General features: G+C 46.3%; 1 protein-coding gene across 3 annotated transcripts in view; it reads left to right on the plus strand.

Annotated features, from left to right (window-relative positions):
* Positions 1-13,288, plus strand: part of TYRO3 (TYRO3 protein tyrosine kinase) — a 40,566-nt gene extending 27,278 nt beyond the window's left edge. For all 3 annotated transcript variants that reach the window (XM_040558350.1, XM_040558349.1, XM_040558351.1), the window contains exons 12-19: positions 107-202; positions 2,511-2,591; positions 4,311-4,403; positions 4,812-4,933; positions 5,241-5,350; positions 6,719-6,878; positions 8,199-8,335; positions 10,831-13,288. In XM_040558350.1, coding sequence (XP_040414284.1) covers positions 107-202; positions 2,511-2,591; positions 4,311-4,403; positions 4,812-4,933; positions 5,241-5,350; positions 6,719-6,878; positions 8,199-8,335; positions 10,831-11,206 — 1,175 coding nt within the window. In that variant the 3' untranslated portion in view covers positions 11,207-13,288. The remainder of the gene's footprint in view (positions 1-106; positions 203-2,510; positions 2,592-4,310; positions 4,404-4,811; positions 4,934-5,240; positions 5,351-6,718; positions 6,879-8,198; positions 8,336-10,830) is intronic.
* The last annotated feature ends 888 nt before the right edge of the window (positions 13,289-14,176 follow it).

A 14,176-nucleotide genomic window follows, 5' to 3' on the forward strand; every position in this document is an offset into this window, starting at 1 on the left:
ACAATAGTTCCAGTCAGATTGGAGATGAGATTAGAACAGGTGACTCTTGATGTTGTGACCGAACATTTAAGTACCCATGATTTGACCCTTCCTTTGTTTTTTCTAGTGGAGAGTGTGGGGATCAGTGATGAGCTGAAGACAAAACTCAAAGATGTCCTAATCCAGGAACAGCAGTTCACCTTGGGAAGGATGTTAGGCAAGGGTAAGAACCAAAACCTGAACAAGACTTTATATTAAAAGTCCACGTGTTGCCTTTACTGCTGAGCAGGGAGAAGCAATTACAAGCAACTTGTTTTCTGTTCTTCTGTGTGTAGCTGGCAATTTAAATGACACTGTTCCAGTGGGGTAAAAGATTTCAAAAGTTTTGAGTGACTGAAGGAATAAGTGACTGAAGGGCTAAGCCATACCTATAATATGGCTCTACAGAGTGTCAAACTGTACTGTATGTTCAGCTTTCCAAAGTACTGTTAATTCACTGGGGTGTGAATTTCTTTCAGAGCTTTACACAAAGGAATATTCATTTAAGGTTCTCTCCTTTCTCCTTACAAAGGGATGCTATAAAATTACTTCCATACCAGCATACATTCAAATATACTAAGACAATACAGAGACAGATGATGTACCACATTTACTCCAATGCCTCAAAAATATGTTGATTCAATTTCATATATTCTCAGCATGTCAGGTGGTTTGACTCCAGATTTTGGTTTGGGATCTTGGAGGCACATTTAGAACAGATTTTGAATTTTGCTGGCATTAGTCCTCATTTAGGTCCTTGGGAACTCTCCTTATTGTAGGTTTCCAGCTGGATCTCCCACACAGGTGCTCTTACCATTTCTCTGATATTTTTAGGTCAAGAGGTATGGGCAGAGTTAAGGTGGGATGCTTCTCACCTAACTTTAGCTAATAGATTAGCCCAGGAACTCTGTAAAAAGATGGGTTTGAGTTTAGATTTCCAAAATTGCAGGTTAGTTAGTGTACTAGTTGTTGAATCATCCTACTCTTCAAGCTGAGGGCAATCTCTTAGGAATAAGTGAAAGTATATAATGATAAAGCAAATAACTAAGAGAATATCATAAATCAGGGGTCATAAGCAAAAGGAAGCTGAAGTGTTTGGCTTCCTTTCTCTTTATAAGACTAGTTCTATTACATTCTCTTTAACCCTGGCCCACTGGGAGCTTTCTTCCGCTCCATCCCTCCCAGAACAAATGTGTTTCTGAAGGCTCTTTCAGAGCAGGAAGATGACCTTCCTGCAGAAGGTCAGAGGGCTGAACAATGCGAACAGTGTCAGCTCTTAGCCAGTTTCTGGGATCCTGCTTTAACCCTCCTGGGCTGTCCTCATAACAGGTAACAAAGTGGAAATTGGCTGTAGTGGGGCCCTTGGCAGGAGGATGCCAGCTGGCAGGATCTGCTTGGCATTGTCAGCCCCATTCCCCCAAACTCATGCTCAGTGTATGTGTTAGAAGAGGGCATGGCTGTGTTATTTTGGGCTCTGCTGACTCTGCAGCTGAGAAACAGTTGCAAAATACAGGAGAAATATAAAATTACTGTGATCCTTACCTTTCTCCTCTTTAGTGGTCTGATCCACTGCTTGTGATTATTGTGAAATAACACGTGCCAGACAGTAGTCAAGGACGCTGTTGAAAAGCTAGTGGAAAGATGATGCTTTTGGGGTATGTGGCATGGTGCCATTCTTGCTTTCTTCTCATCAGTAACACATCTTGGATGGGGTGATTAGTTACCAAATTAGGGAGAACAAATCTAGAGCCAGAATTAATGCAAAGAGGCTGTTATGCTATGGTATAAAGCCATTTCAGGGTGAAATAATTTTAAAAGGGTTTGACCAGTTTCATTTCCTGTAACCTCCCTTTGAGAACACACAAGGCTGAACTCTTTGTCCTATGAATTAACATACCATGTACACACAAGTAGGTGTTGTATGTTTTGTCTGGCCAGCAATGATTCATGCAAATTGTTCCCTGAATTTTGAGAGATAAGGCCTGATTGTGTCTCAACTGACTGAGTCCTGGCACCATTACTGGACTGTCAGCTCTGACAGCTGTCACCTCCAAAAATGGTCAACACTGAGCTTCCTCGGCCAGCTCATCCACTCATCTCTCCAGCTAATAGTCCCTTCCCTGACCAGAGTTTTGCTTAGCTGCATTTCTCATGATCTGTCTTCCCCAGAAACGCCTGCCTGGGATCCCAGCTTATGCTCTGACTCTGCATTGTCTGCCTGGTAGAGGATTGCTTTCTTTCCCTGTTGCATTCCTTTGCTTTCTGGACTGCCAGCACAGTGGCCTCTGTCTGCTGGTAGTGCTACCTCTTCTAGGCGTACACATGCTGAAAACGGCCTAGTGAAGCTGCAGAATGGAAAAAATGAAGCTGGTAGCTGCATTTCTTGTGCTTGCTCAGCTTCCTTGTCAGCGACCCCTGGTGTGAACCTGCTGTGAATCATACATTCTTCAGTAGAAGCTGTTCCCTCACTGCCTGCTCTGGTCACTTCACAGGGGAATTTGGGTCGGTTCGAGAGGCACTACTGAAGCTAGATGATGGCTCTTTCCAGAAAGTGGCAGTGAAGATGCTAAAAGGTAAGTGGCAGCAGGGCTACCTGAAGTCCTTAAGAGAGAGAGAGCTTGAAAAGATTAAATGCTGTCTGTCCTGTTCTCCAGCAAATGTCTTCTGATGTTCTTCCTTACTCCTCTCTGAGCTTCCCACTCAACCCCTCTACCAGTGTTTTCTCCCACCCCTTTCATTTCAATCTCTTTGTAGTAACTCTTCAGGGAAGAACCTATGCCACCTTAGTTGATTGTACAGCATCTAACACACAGTGATTGCAACCAAAAGCAAGTCATAGCTACAGCTTTTGTGTGCAGAGGATCTTGTTCAGTTGCTTGATTCAACACAGTACTACATCATTTGGCATAGACAGCTCAGGCAGGCCTGCTTTGCAGTAATAATCCAGCAGTGAAAAACACATTTCTCCAAGCATGTGTCCTAGAGTAAACAGAAGAGTGTTGGGGCTGAACGTAGGGGCAAACTAACTCATCTCAGTCAGAAGTAGGTGACAAAATAGTCTAACTTCCTTCCAGTCCCTCATTTGAGGAGTGTACGTACCAAGGTCACCTAACGTTCATCAGGCAGAAATGTGTGACAGCAAAAGCAATTAGTAGGTATAAGTGAAAGAGAGTATGTGCATTCCTATATATATGTTAACCTATGTTGTTTTAGCCCTCATGCCTGTAAGGCAAAAATTAATTGTGACTGACTGAAAGCAGAGTCACGCTTGCTTACCTTTGAAGGTAAAATTGGCTGCCACAGAATGCCAGCTTGTACTAAGTGCACCGATACCACGTTAGTGTGAGTTATATCATTTTCTCCAGTTTCAACAGTAAAATCAGTTTGCAAGCAGTTTTGTGAATAGTCAAACTGTCTATGTTCAGCCATCTAACTTGAACTCTGTATCACCCTCCAGAGGCACCTTTCTTTCTCCATTGGCCATAGAAAGGAGATCCACTTCTGTCTTCTGAATCGCATTAAAATGCTTGCCTAAAGCAAATAATGTGAATATTCCTGTGCAGGTCTGAGTCTGATCTTGCCAGCAGGGCTGGAGGGCTCCCACTAAATTCAGCAGCACCAGTGGGGGAGGTAGTCTGCTAGGCTAATTCTCGATTATATTGATATACTTCTATAAATCTGAGGTAATAACAGTGAGAAATATTTTACTTCAAATTTATGTCGATGTATGTCACTGTTGAATTTGAATTGAGCCACTACTGTGGCTGTTTAAGAAATCTGAGCTCTGGCACATTAGAAGACTTAGTTATGCTAAGAGATGCAAAAGTGTGGATATTTCATGCCATCCTCATCAGAGATGAGTTGATCTCTGCCACTCTGGCTTGAGGCTCCAGGCTATCTCCTCAGTCTTAGCGTTTTCTTTAATTCTGTGCACCATTTCCTCTCCCTGACGCTGTAGTTTAGGTCCTTTTAGCTAATGTATTCTTAACATCTCTAATCCACACATGATTTCTGTGGCTTCCAAGGAAAGTTGTTGCTGAGAAAAGAGCTGCTAATTGGCAGGTCTTTCCTGTGCCAAGAAGCAATTTACCAGATGTCCCTGATGTATGCTTACTGCAGTCTGTCCCAGGAGAAAGTGTCAGGCTCTGCTTTGTTGTAACTGGCTCATCTAGCTGTAGGTCTGAGAGGATGTGCGAAACATCCTCTACGAAAAGCTTGTGATAATCATTACCTGTAACGTGCATTGGAGCCACCAACCAAGGAAGAAAACTTAGTGATTTTTTTTTTCCTAGCGGACATCTTCACCTCAACTGACATTGAGGAGTTCCTGCGAGAGGCCGCGTGCATGAAGGAGTTTGACCACCCGCATGTCACCAAACTGATCGGTAAGCCAGCAGTACTGCTCATGGTGTCATGGAGCACTTCCCATTCCTGCACCATCCCACTCAGCCTCACGTGCCCACCTGCACTGCTATCCTACAGCAGTGTTAGTGCAGCCACCTCTGCGGTGCTGTAGGGAGCAAGCACGTGCTCCTACCCAGACCTAGAGGAGGTTGGAGTGGGTGTAAGTGCTCAAAACAAACGTGCAGCCCTAGCACACCTGCAATAAGAATATCATTTAAGCCATTCCTCCTATTCTTGCAAATACTACACGAGCACGCAAACAAGCTTAGAACCTACCCACCAAAAATGCACATCTTTTTCCTCCAGATTTGTAAGAGAAAAGCCCAGCAGCCTGTAAGATGGGCCTGATCTGTTTGCTAAAACCCCTTTGCTTTGTGTGTGCTCGCCAGGAGTCAGTCTACGGAGCCGTCCCAAGGGCCGTCTCCCAATTCCCATGGTGATCCTGCCCTTCATGAAGCATGGAGACCTTCATGCTTTTCTGCTGATGTCACGGATTGGGGAAAACCCTTTTGTAAGTCTTTCTTATTGTAGAGTTCCTTTAGGAAGGCTATGGATTTTCAGAGAACATAGGCAGATCAGTTTGGGTTCAGTCTCCCAAAGGCATTGGTAGATGATCAGATTTTGATACCAGAGAAAGCTGTGTTTGGGATAAGATGTTAAAGTGTTTAATCCCATGCACATTGAGGACCAGCTTGTGCTTTCCATCCCCTCCTTATATCCACATGTTTTGACTTACTAAGCTAGCAGTAAATCTTGCAGTCTTGCCATAAGTCATTGAAAGTTTCCAGGAACTGACCTCAAACTATTATTTCTTTCAGAACTTGCCCGTTCAGACGCTCCTCAAGTTCATGATTGACATTGCCAGCGGGATGGAGTACTTGAGCTCGAAAAATTTCATACACAGGGACCTTGCAGCTCGGAACTGCATGTAAGTGAACCATGAGCTTTTAGAGAAAGACCAGAATGGTTAATAGAGGGATGCACAACAGAAGTGGGGAGGGATCATCTCCAGGAATGCTGTGGGGGGCAGCTCTTAACCTTCAACTTCCAGCTTGTCCCTATTTATAAGGACCTATTCCATCATTGGTTTGGGCATATATTTCATTGGGTTGATTACAATATGTGTTTGTAATTAGTCATTCTAATAGCTGTGTGTCAGCATGGGCTATTTGTTCCACCTTATAATGTAACCAACGGGAGAAAAAGGGTTTTGCTGTGTTAGGAGAAAGGAACTTTAAATATAGCCTGAAATCTCTATTCTTTGCGTCTATTTGGAGGACTTGATTATGTAAGAAATGTAGAATTTCCTGGAAAGCATGTGAAGAATGGCATTCTCCACATTAGCCTTTAAAAATAATTGCATGGTGAACACAATGCATGATCCCACATTGCTGTTCTGTCCCCAAACTGCCTTGCCTGCTTTGAAGGGAAGAAAAGTCCATTTTTTGTCCTTTCCTCTCTGCTTCTTCACTGAGAATGGAGTAAGGAACAACCCATTCTGGCAGACAGAACTCTGCCTCTGAACAAAACCACCACAACCAATAAAATCCACAACAAGACACAGATTTCCAAAGGCATCTGAACGTCCAGATGTACAGACAGGAGCCTGATAGTCGTAATGAAAAATGATGAGTTAGCCTGCTCCAACACTTCTGAGAAACCCATGCTGTTTTCCTATTTTTAAACAACAACAAAAAAATTGCAGACTTCCTTCAGAGGAAGCTGAGTGCCTGTTTCTTCGCATCTTGGGGAAAGCAGGAGGGTCCGTTATGAAACCTAGAAGCATAATATCTTTATGGGCTTCACTACCTTCTAAAGTGCCTAGGTTTAAGCAGGTTACAGAGCAATTCAGACAATCAGCCTGGCCTGAAGAGAATGGCTTGCAGATGTAGTTTAGGCGGTTGTAATGTGCAATCTAGGCAAGCACTGTGGTTTTTTGATTGCTTATACAGGGTGCAGGTCTCACTGACAGCAGTGAGCAATGCCGGTTTCGTCTGTTGATCTTTGAGCCTGCAGAAAGTATCCGAGTTCACTCTGGATGACAGAGTGGATCATCTGAGCTTGGCTGTTTGCTTACTTCCTTGTTCCTAATTATCTCCCTGTTAGTCTCAAGGAACTGATGTGAGACCACTCAACTATTTCAACTGGTCATCAAATAGATGAAGTCATTATCCTTCTGGGTAATACTTGATGACTACATACCTCAGTTTCCTGGCCAAGAAGTCCTGGACGTACCTCTTTTCTTGCCTGAGGTAGCCATTAAATGCTTTTCTTAGTCATTAACACTTTCCCTTAGGTTGGATGAGAACATGAATGTGAGTGTTGCAGACTTCGGGCTTTCTAAGAAAATCTACAGTGGAGACTACTACCGTCAGGGCTGTGCTTCCAAGCTGCCAGTGAAGTGGCTTGCTCTGGAAAGTCTGGCAGATAATCTGTACACAACACACAGTGATGTGGTGAGTGTTGCTCTGGTGTGTTTGGGGACTGCTTGTATTTCTGCAGAAGTGGAGGAATCCTGTGTTCATGGAGGATGGGAAAACTCCCTGGTGGTGGGGAAAGGGAATTTGTCTGGTAGCTTGTGTTTGAGGGACAGTGCCACCTCTGCCTTGGGTGTTCTCAGAACTCGGGACTAAAAATACATGAGTGACTTGTGGCAGAAGAGGTGAACCCTTTTCTCCTTTTCCTGTTTTCTTTTGGTCCTTATTCTTTAGTTCTTATCCCCATCCTCTCCTTCATTTTTCCCCTTATCCTCCTCATTTTCTTCTCTTTGGGCAGTCTTATTCTCGCTCTTTTTCCTTGCTCTTCTGCATTAGAATTTGAAGGTGGCCTTATCTCAATTGCACGTAACCCATACAGTCATGTACCTGTGTAGTAATGATACTTGGTCCTACAGAAAGCACTGATGGAACTTTGTAGCATGAATACATCAGTACTTAGACTTTCTTCCCCATAACTTCTCCCATTCATCTGAGATTTTTGCTTCCTTTCCCTTTGTTTGCTTTTCGTTTTGTTTTTCTCTTCTGATACCTTCTCCCCTCTTCGTTGCTGCTTTCTGACCTGGTTTTGCATTAGTTTTCTCCTTCAGGCCTGTGGACTTGCCTTCTCATTTGTCCATGTCAGAGCGTCTCTGAAGAGACACCAGGAGTGCCTTGTAACTTGGCTGCTGTGTTGTCTGGTGATTGCAATAACCACTGTAGGCAGTGTTCAGTGGTTGCCGATCACAGTTGAGCCAGTTTACAGCAGACACTGGGCAGATTTTTGTTTAAAAAGATCTTTTTTTTTTCCACCTAACAAACCTTGCAGTTTAGATTTAAAGGTAGAAGTACAACAGCACAGGGTATAGCACAAATCAATGTGAGCCCTAAGTGGTTTGTTCCTTGCCCTGCTTAGTAGCTAGAATCTGCTTTCATTTGTGCCTGTACATTTCCAGTAACCCAGAGTCTGGCTCAACTGATTAGTGGTCCCCAAATGTAGCTGAGGGCCACAGAGCTGATATTCATGTTCCTTAAAGAACCACGAATAGGAGGTGCTTGGGAGAGGTTTGCAGGTGAGAGATGGCAATAGCTCCAAGAGCCCTCCTGCTCTACTGCAGGACTGGACTGGGCAGGGCTGTCAGCTGTCTCCCAAGATGTTGTGTTGGCATCAGCAGCATTTGATGGGTCATCTTTTTTTTGTTTTCTAGCTAGGGTTTGGCTAGCCCTTGCATTCCTGCTGCTCACATGACATGACCCCAGCAAACAGGGAACTCACCAGTTCTCTGTGGTGTTCCCTTTCAGTGGGCGTTTGGGGTGACCATGTGGGAGATTGTGACCCGAGGGCAAACCCCTTATGCTGGCATTGAGAACGCAGAAATCTACAACTACCTCATCAGTGGGAACAGGCTGAAGCAGCCGCCGGAGTGCCTGGAAGATGTGTGAGTACTTCTTCTCCCTGCTGACATGTGCTTCCTTGAGAGGTTTGGCTTACGGGACGGAAATGGGGGCAGCTGGCTGAGACTGTGACCTGAATCCATCCACTTACCAGCACACAGAGGCATTCACTAGAAAGTCTCTGGGTTAGCTATCAAATTTGCTCTGCTGGCAGAGCTCCCTGGAACCTGTGGTAGCTCCACAAGCAGCTACTTTGGCTCAAGAGCTTGAACAGTATCAGTGTTAGAAGCTCTTGGCTTTGTAGAAACCATAACTTCATTTCTAAAGCTCACTGTTCCCTGCCTTCTCAGGCCAGCATCTTTGAAGAACAGTCTAGCAAGACTACAAGGAAACTAGATTGCAGAGGCAGTGGACTTGCACGTGCTTTTCAAAGCTAGGTCTCCAGTTTTCAAAGTTGGATCTACTACTCACACAGAAATACCAGGATGACAGAGGCACGGGAGACAGGATTTAAGGTTCTGTATATCAGTGTCCCACCTTAAATTACAGGTTAAAACAAAACCAGGACAGACTTGTGGATATCGGTTTCAGGCATTTCCAGACTTGCAGGAAGGAGTCAAGTAGCCTGCTGGGGAGCACAAAACTGCATGTTGCAGCCCATGCTCCTGTTTTAGTCCTGTGGCATATCTACAAACGCTGGCTTTGGTGGCCTTTTCAAGCCATACCTGGTGTATGAAAGGATCAGCAAGAAGCCCCCTTCCCTCACGCTGTGATGGTGGAATATTTCACGTGGTTTCCTTTCCCCAGCATTTTTTTTCCATGTAAATGAATAATCTGTACTCCTTACTGAAGCTGTGCACTTTTGTCTTTTCAGCAGTTCATTTTAACTGTTCCCAAGCTTAAATGAAAACATTCTTATGCCACTGCTTAAATTCATTATGTCTGCATCTTGACTGCTGTGAGTAGCTTTGGTTCCCAGTTGTGGAGCTTATGGCCATAGGATGTTAAAGATGCCAAATATAGAGAAGAGATTCAGTGAGCTGCCAGACACTGAAGAACAATTCATCAAAAACTGCTAAAAAAGTAACCTCCATTTTGAGAGGCCTTTGAACTACAAGTGATTGAGACACAAGGAAATATGCCAGAAAGACCTTATTGTATGCTCATCCTTGGCTTATGTGCTTTTTCTGGGCTTCTGGCAGCTGCTGTCAGAGGCAGCATCCTGAGGCAAATGAGCTTTGGGGTTGATCCACTACAGCCAGTAGTTCTTTACCTTTCTTTCGAATGAATTTCTGGATTTACCTGGCAGGGTAAAAGAACGTATTTTAATTTGGTGATGCAGAATAGGAAGGTTCTGTTTTATGCAGAGCATTTAGAGTTGTTTTGGCCACTTGTAAGGGACATAATTCAGGATTCAGGCACCTGAGGCACTGAAGTTTTCTGTAAACCTAGTGTGAGATCCGAAAGAGGCTCATAAAGCCGATGGCAAGTGAGGGACATAGTAAAAGCCATCATGAATTGTTCAATCTCCCAGTGAGTGCCCTATCAGATTTGTTCTGCTTACAAGTTTAACTGAGGTTTGTTTGTTCTCCAGTGCCAGCACTGTGCTTTGTCCCTGCTCCCTGCAAAACTGGTGACAGCAAACAGGAGCGCAGCTGCCGATTTGGGGGGCAATGTGTGAGGAGGAGGAGGAGGATGGCTCTGGCCATGCTGCAGCCAGGCTGGCATGGGCCGAGGGGCAGAGCCCATCGCCCCCTGTCCCCTCATGGGTACGGGTGCTGGTGACATCTCCTTGCACCAGCTCTTAGGCAACTGCTGCTTTCAGCTGGCGTTTGGCCGCAGGATAAACACCATCTGCATGGCAAGACAGGGCCTGCAGCCAGTAACAGCACCAAACAGGTGCTGAAGTTCAGCATCCCTTGGCAAGGCTTTTATTACTCTCTAAATAATTATTTTGATTAAAATGCTTTTGAAAATAGGAAGGAACGAGTTTAGATCCATAATATGTGCCCATGTGCCATCACCTGTGCGAAGCCAAAGCCAATGAATCTTGGAAAACTCTCAGTGCTTTTTAATTGTGACTGCAGAAATAAATGCCTTGCTCTAAATGTATTTAATACCCTGAGGACATACCCAGTCTAATTTAACAACAACAAAAATTATGCAAATTCTGTGCAAATAAACACACACTGAAGCTAGAATTCTTGCCATTCTCTATTTTCTCTGCTCAGCAAAGCCACTGCCTGGAGGAGGTCAGAACCTGCTCACCTGTGTTGTAGGTTAGGGAATTTGGAGGTCTTGAGGTAGTGGTACTTTTCTGAGGCACATGCTGGAGCAGTGTGGGACTGCATTAGCTCCAGTGTTGTAAAGTTGGGATGGAGCCCTCCAGCAGCAGGTGAGGAGCTGGCTCCACTCACCTTCTCTGCAAGCGTCCCACTCACTTGATGGCTGGGCAGAGCCACCCCGTGCAGAGCCCCTTCTGGGATGTGCGGGGTGGCTGTGTGGTGTCTCAGTGCTCTTCTCTTCCTCTGTATTGCAGCTACGATCTCATGTGCAGATGTTGGCATCCTGAGCCCAAGCTACGCCCGAGCTTCGCAATGCTCCGGTCCCAGCTGGAAATGATTCGGGGGAGGATGTCCACGCTCTCTTCCAGTCAAGACCCTCTTTATGTCAACATAGGGAAGGACAAAGAGGCGTCCGGCAGTGACCCTGCCCTGCACGCCTCCTTTGGAAACACAGACGGTGATGAGACCGTTGCTGGGGCAGCTGCTGCTGTCACGAGTGACTATCGCTACATCATGAGCCCCTTGTGCCTTGGAGATGATGCCGAGGCTGCAAGGCATCCAGATGGGCAGGAAGGGGAGGACAAAAGCCTTCTGTATGAGCTGGAGACAGAAGGAGAGAAAAGTTGTTAGTCTGTACATAGCAGTGACACTCTGCTTCCCTGGGATGGGATGCGTGCAGCCACGGTGCCGTGTCGCTTGGGGCTCCGATGCCGGATCTGGAATGGCTTTGAACAACGCCGGCTGGAGCTCGTGGGCAGCTGTGGCAGCTTTCACCAGCTGCATGGGCTGCAGGTGTGGACAGCTTGGATGGACCACAACCCTGACACCCCCTTGGATTTGGGAAGGGGGGGCGGTAGGGTGGGGGGTTGATCACCTCCCGCTGAAAGAAGGTCAAAGCCAAGGTGGGCAGTCAGAGTCTGTGCTCTGGTCCTTCTCACTGACAGCTGGAGCAGAGCTGAATGCACCCTCTGTGTTCAGTCAGCGCTCGCTCTCGTGTAGATGTTGTCTTCGGTACTGGCTGCATGACTTGGGACTGGTACCTCTGAAAACACTAGTGGGTATTTACGTTGTCATTCAGGACACCAGGGAAAATTCCCCTCGTGTTCACTCAGCAGTGCTGCCTAGACATGTTGCCTACCTCAGTGGTTCTCAATCTGCAGATCTCCTTTCACCCAGCATTGAATTTGAACATCTGGTACGCTTCATGCGGTGACACTTGCTGCTCCTTCAGCCCAGGGCTCTTAGGAGATTCAGATGTTTCAATGAGTGGTGAAATTAGAAAAAAAAATAATGAAAATCCAGCATCCCTCTTCACCCCACACACCTCTTTTGTATTTTTTTTCTTCTGTTTGGCATCAGCTCAGGTCTGACCAGACTTGCAGCTGTCATTCAAGTGGGAAGGAGGGTGAGCAGCTGGAGCAGGTGAGGACAGGATCTACTTTCAAAGGGGTTGAGAGGAAACTGTAGAGAGGACTTGCCAGCAGTAAGGGGAAGCAGTGCTAATTAATGCTAAGCTCTGTCCTCCAGGAGAGGAAGGAGACTGCTTAGATGCAGAGTGGCAGCCTTGCATCAGTTTCACCAGGAGCAGGATTCAGTATTTGATTTAGAATGGGTTTTCTTTAATCTTTCTCTTTAACCACCCAATGACTTTTTCCAATAACCCAGTGCTGTAGCTGCTGTGGTGAAGGTGTGAAATCAATTTGGGGAAGGTGTGCGTGTGTGTTGGGGGGAAGAACCGGGAGATCTCATTCTAAAGAGAGAGAGTCATCATCACAAAAAAAAGCTTGAGAACCACTGGCCGTTCTGTTTAGGAGGTCTTCTGGTATGCTGTAAAAGCCACATCAGATCATAGACCTGTATCACTGCAGCCTTTCAGACAGGGCAGAATTAATGGTTTTGCTCTTTGGATTTTGTTTTGTTTTTCAATCAGCATGTCTGACTCACTGTAACTGCAAGCGCTTTTGTGGTTTTTAATAATTTAATATTTTAATGTAAAATCAGCATTTGCTTTGTGCAGTGGTTCCCAGCAAGGAAGTGCAGTTACATCTTACTCTAATTATCCTAAATATTTTCTAGATCTTGATTTCTTTTATTTCCAATGCGCTGAAAACTCGGCAGAACCACAAGACTTAGGATTCCTCATTGCTCTTCCTTGGAAACCAAATACCACCACTGTCATCACTTGCCCAGTTGGCCAAGGTGGGACCAATGAGTCGAGTTAGACTGCAAGGCTCAGTGTTGGGACACCCCCTCGTTCAATGCCCAGTTCTCGGTTATGGCAAGCTTAGGGGCTCGCTACAAAGTCTGGGTCCAGTTTCATCCCTTGTGGAGGGCACTTTGTAATGGAGGGAAATTTCAGTCTGGGGCTTGGGCATGGGTCCTTTCTGTGAGGTTTCCTACCACAATGCAGCCTACAGCTGTCTCCAGAAGCTCCGTACAGTTCCTCGGTCACAGATAGGAACTGCACAACCTTACAACCCAGGCACTACAGGGGTTTCTCTTCATTTAGGTGGAACGCTGTAAATGCAGGTGAGAAGATAACACCTAACAAAGGGTAACAGACGTGCGCAGTGCACATGTTGGCTGAGGGCAGAAGGCTATGCTCCCTGCAGCTGCCTGGGAAGCGCAGATGTACATATAGACTCTAACTTTGGGAAGCATGTCATTAGTTTTTATGCATTTTTTTAATAATAAAATACGTACAGTGTCTGAGTCACGGCCTCTTATCTGTGGCAGGGGGTGAGGATGCTCTGAAGGGGTCTTCTCCCTTGCTGGGTGGGGCCACTGGTAAAAACGGGTGTTCTCTCAGCAAGACTCAGCCCCAGCCAAAAGCCTTTCTCCCTTCCCCAGCCATGATTAATCTGCTCCTTGGAGGCAAGGAGCTCGCTGCATCCTACCCAGGCGCGCAGCCTCTGCTCCAGCTCCTTCCCCCTTAAAACTGCCTGCACCCAGCCGCCTGCTGGGAGCGCTTCCCGGGGAGGAGAGGCTTGGAGGCAGCGGGTGAAATTGGGCTGCTGAGTCAAATGTTCCCAACGCAACATAAAAGAGCCCCTGGGTTTCCAGCTCGCGGAGAAGAGCTGGCCTCGTGCATTTGTTCTTCAGCAGCAAGCGGCACGCTGCACGCCCTCTGCCTGCCAGCTCACTCCGAGAGGACGAGCGATGGTGAACGGCAGGAGTGCTCACCCCCCCATCTGCAATGCAGGAAAAACGACTTCCGAAGTGCAAAGTGGATGATTTGGTTAATATTTTAAGGTTCCATTGCCCAGTGATGTCCCTTGGATCTGGTTCAAAGGATGATTTAATTCTTTTGCACACAAGCCTGGTCAGAGCAGGTACAAACGCAGCTGGGCCGTGGGTGGGAGAAACGACAGCAGAGGAAGAGGCAGTGAGGGAAGGAAATTGTAAGATGGGCAGGGGTTGGGTGAGCTGTGAAGGCAGCTACAGAGGGAGCTGGACAGCAGGGCTGGGGATTTCTGTATGTGAGGTGTCGGAGCAGGGAAGGCATGTCCCCAGTTTCCCCAGCTGGGTCCCAATGGGTGGCGGCTGGCTTTGGGTGCTGGTGCAGGATGCAGCGCTGCTCTGTACCAGGAGCTCTGGTGC

Source organism: Cygnus olor, chromosome 5 (assembly GCF_009769625.2).
Source record: "Cygnus olor isolate bCygOlo1 chromosome 5, bCygOlo1.pri.v2, whole genome shotgun sequence".
Taxonomy (NCBI): domain Eukaryota; kingdom Metazoa; phylum Chordata; class Aves; order Anseriformes; family Anatidae; genus Cygnus; species Cygnus olor.